We start from the raw sequence: 2997 nt of genomic DNA on the forward strand, positions 1-2997 counted from the left end.
TGCCCGCCCCGCCCGCGTCTTCCGCTCGGGCTCGCGCTGCGCAGGTGGGTCGTGTCCGAGGGGCGGGCGGCAGGGCTTCCCCCGCGCCCCGCCTGACCCCCCCGATGCGTCCACAGCAGATAATCCGGCGGAGCCTAGAGAGGACTTCGAGCGCACCAGGCGGCTTCGGCAGCTGCGTCGCCCGCAGCAGCAGGGGACCCCCAAGAGTGCCTCCGGCCCAGCGCCCCCGCCCCCGGAGGCCCGCCCTGGCCGAGGGGCGGGCTCTGCCTCTGCTGGGCCCGGGCTCCAGAGCATCGCGAAGGCCAGCCCCCTTCGCCATGGGCCCCCTCCGCTGTGCTCCCCGAGCGCCCTCAGGAGCGCGCCGGGGCACCGCCTGGTCAGCCGAGGGCAGTGGGTGGACAGGGTGGAGGCCACATAAACCGTTTATTCTGTGGAGCCGAGGTGTGAACCAGCGGCCGGGGAACTGGGGAGCCTCCTTAACCAGGGAGAAGGCGCCCACGCGCCCACGTGCCAGAGCTTCAATGGGGAAGGAGAGAGGGAGGGATCACGCCCGGGGAGACACCAGGCACCGTGAGCACCTGAGCGCCGCCTCCAGGGGCTGACACAGCAGGAGACAGAGGGCGCGAGGGGTGGCAGTGCTGGGGACCCCTGGGGAGCCTTGCTGGGCCACAGCACCAGGGCGTCCCGGCCTGGAGGGCAGTACTTGGATCCTATGCAAAAGATGGCAGTAAACTTGGCGAGAGGCCCAGGAAAGGCATATAGAGGGGTGAGGGCCACAGACAGCCTCCAGGGACAGCCTGGGTGACTACTCGGAGGATGCAGAGTAGGGGGACCACCCATGGCCGGGGCGAGGGGGGGTAGGTCTTGTGCTGGCAAGGGGCTGCGGGAAGAACAGGGTCTGGGTCAAGTGGAAAGGTGGAGGATGAAGGGGAGGCAGCACCCCACTAGTGCTCCCAGGACAGGCTGGGGGGGCGGGGGGCAGCTCTAGGAGAGCCCAGGGACAGGCTGCAGCTGTTGAAGGCCTCAGGTCAGGCCATGGAGGCTGAGGGTCAGCAGAGGGCCCAGGTGGAGGGACTTGGGTGGGACTGGCAGGAAGGGGCACTGCTCACACCTGGTGGCTGCCTCGGCCTCGGCCTCGTGGAACCCTGGGACGAAAGCGCCAGCTGGCCTCTCAGGCTTGCAATGTCCAGCCCTCCCCCCACGCCTCCAGCTCTGGAGGACGGACATGGCTCCCCGGGCTATCCCGGCGGAGGCACCTGAGAGCCACAGGACCTGGCCAGCTCCTCTGAACAAGTTGCATTTTAAAAAATATATATTTTTATTGATTTCAAAGAGGAAGGGAGAGAGAGAGAGAGAAACATCAGCGATGAGAGAGAACTATGATTGGCTGCCTCCTGCACGCCCCATGCTGGGAATGGAGCCTGCAACCCGGCTCAGTGTGCCCTGACCTGACCGGGAATCAAACCGTGACTCCTGGTTCATAGGTCAATGCTCAACCACTGAACCACGCTGGCCAGGCACCAGCTGCATTTTTGCTCAAGCAACAGGGCACAGGGAGGTGCCCACAACCCTCCAATGTTTCAGGGGCATTAGCCCGAGAGCCCTCAGCATGAACCCAGAGCTTAAGTGTAGCTCTGCTTCTCAGTAGGGCACAGCCTCGGAGCAAGGTGACCCAGAGGCCTGCAGGCAGCTGCAGGAAGGCCTGATCTGGGAGGCCAGGACGGGTGGGCTCGTCAAGGTGGGCCTGGAGCTGGCGGTGGTCTGTGCAGGTGCCTCAGGTGGGTGCAGCCCCCTCCGCCTGTGGCTCTGGAGATAGCTCCCGCTCCTGCTGCTCCCGCAGGCACTGCTCCTGCTCCTGGCGGTCCAGCTCCTGCAGCTGCCGCTCCACATCCTCAGGCACCTGCACTTCCAGCAGGTTTTCCATGCCACGCTCCGGCTCATCCCCAATAAGCACCTGCAGCATCGGAGGCAGGTGAGCAGGCGCTGGCACACCGTGGGCACGCCCCCATCCCCCTTCTCCCCCCAAACCCTGCACCCACCTGGATGAGTTTCTCACAAGTCCCCCGCACATCAGACTCAGGCTCCCAGTTGTGCAGCTCTCGGAGAATCAGGTAGGCTCCCTGGTCCCTCACCTGCTGCCGACCAGGTGCTGTGGCCGTCAGCTGAGAGAGAGCAGACGTTAGATGTCAGCGTCTATGTTGGGGGGTGGGGTTCCTGCAGCGGGACCCCTGCTCACCAGCATGATGGCCTCAATGAGCATCTTCCGGATGTCTGCGTCAGGCTCCCGCTGCTTGTCTGGTGGCAGGTACTGCAGGTCCACGGGCAGCCCTAGGGGTGGATGTGGGAGTCCCTGTGCTGGGCCACCGGGCCAGACCCCACCTTTGTCAGCCCCATCTGTGCTCAGCCACTCTCGCTAGGAGGTTTCAGAAGGGGCCGTGATGGGGACAATCCCTCCCCCTCCCACTCCTGTCCTCCGCTCCTGCTAAGCCAAGCCTGAGGCTCCACCTCAGCCACTCACGCTCCATCTCCTCCTCAGAGAAGTCCTCAGGCCCAGCCAGGGGCAGTAGCAAGAAGGGGAGAATGTCCACCTCGGGCCCCAGCAACCATTCGTGGTGTCCTGGAGGGGGTAAGAGACGGGGATGGGGGCCACTCCAGTCTAGAGGGGCCCTAGAATTCAGCCTCCCCTTCCATTGCCCCCCATCGCAACGCCCCCGCCCCCAACCACTCACGGTGCTCGAAGCAGCAGTTCCGCAGCGTCCCCACGACCCCGCCCCTGCGCACTGTGGAGTCCGGGTACTGGGTGAGGGGCAGCAGCCGCTGGACCACGCACCTGAAGGGAGGGGCCACTCAGTGCTGTCCCTGCTCACTCCCCCTCCCCGCGGGCCGCCTGGGGCGCACCTGTCCCGGTCCAGCAGGAAGGCCCTCGCCGCGGGCCGCTGGCTGAGGTTGGAGAGCACCGGCCCCAGGTAATGCAGGGGCGCGCGGGCGTTGTAGCCG

The 2997-nt window shown here is 65.9% G+C and overlaps 2 protein-coding genes across 2 annotated transcripts in view; one reads left to right on the forward strand and one right to left on the reverse strand.

The window, feature by feature from the left end:
- LOC102425114 (testis-specific serine/threonine-protein kinase 5-like) overlaps nt 1–418 on the forward strand; it is a 2695-nt gene extending 2277 nt beyond the window's left edge. The window contains exon 5 of the mRNA XM_006107161.1: nt 117–418. Within this exon, the coding sequence (XP_006107223.1) occupies nt 117–418 (302 nt within the window). The remainder of the gene's footprint in view (nt 1–116) is intronic.
- A 977-nt stretch (nt 419–1395) lies between these two features.
- On the reverse strand, nt 1396–2996 carry HGH1 (HGH1 homolog; the record flags this gene model as incomplete). The annotated part of the gene is made up of 6 exons (XM_006107162.3): nt 1396–1954; nt 2040–2162; nt 2237–2328; nt 2519–2617; nt 2730–2830; nt 2899–2996. Coding segments are annotated over 6 exons (693 nt in total), but the record flags the coding sequence as incomplete, so codon positions are not given.
- Nucleotide 2997: the final 1 nt, after the last annotated feature.

The sequence above is a fragment of the Myotis lucifugus genome, unplaced genomic scaffold, assembly GCF_000147115.1.
Source record: "Myotis lucifugus unplaced genomic scaffold, Myoluc2.0 scaffold_1042, whole genome shotgun sequence".
Classification (NCBI taxonomy): Eukaryota; Metazoa; Chordata; class Mammalia; order Chiroptera; family Vespertilionidae; genus Myotis; species Myotis lucifugus.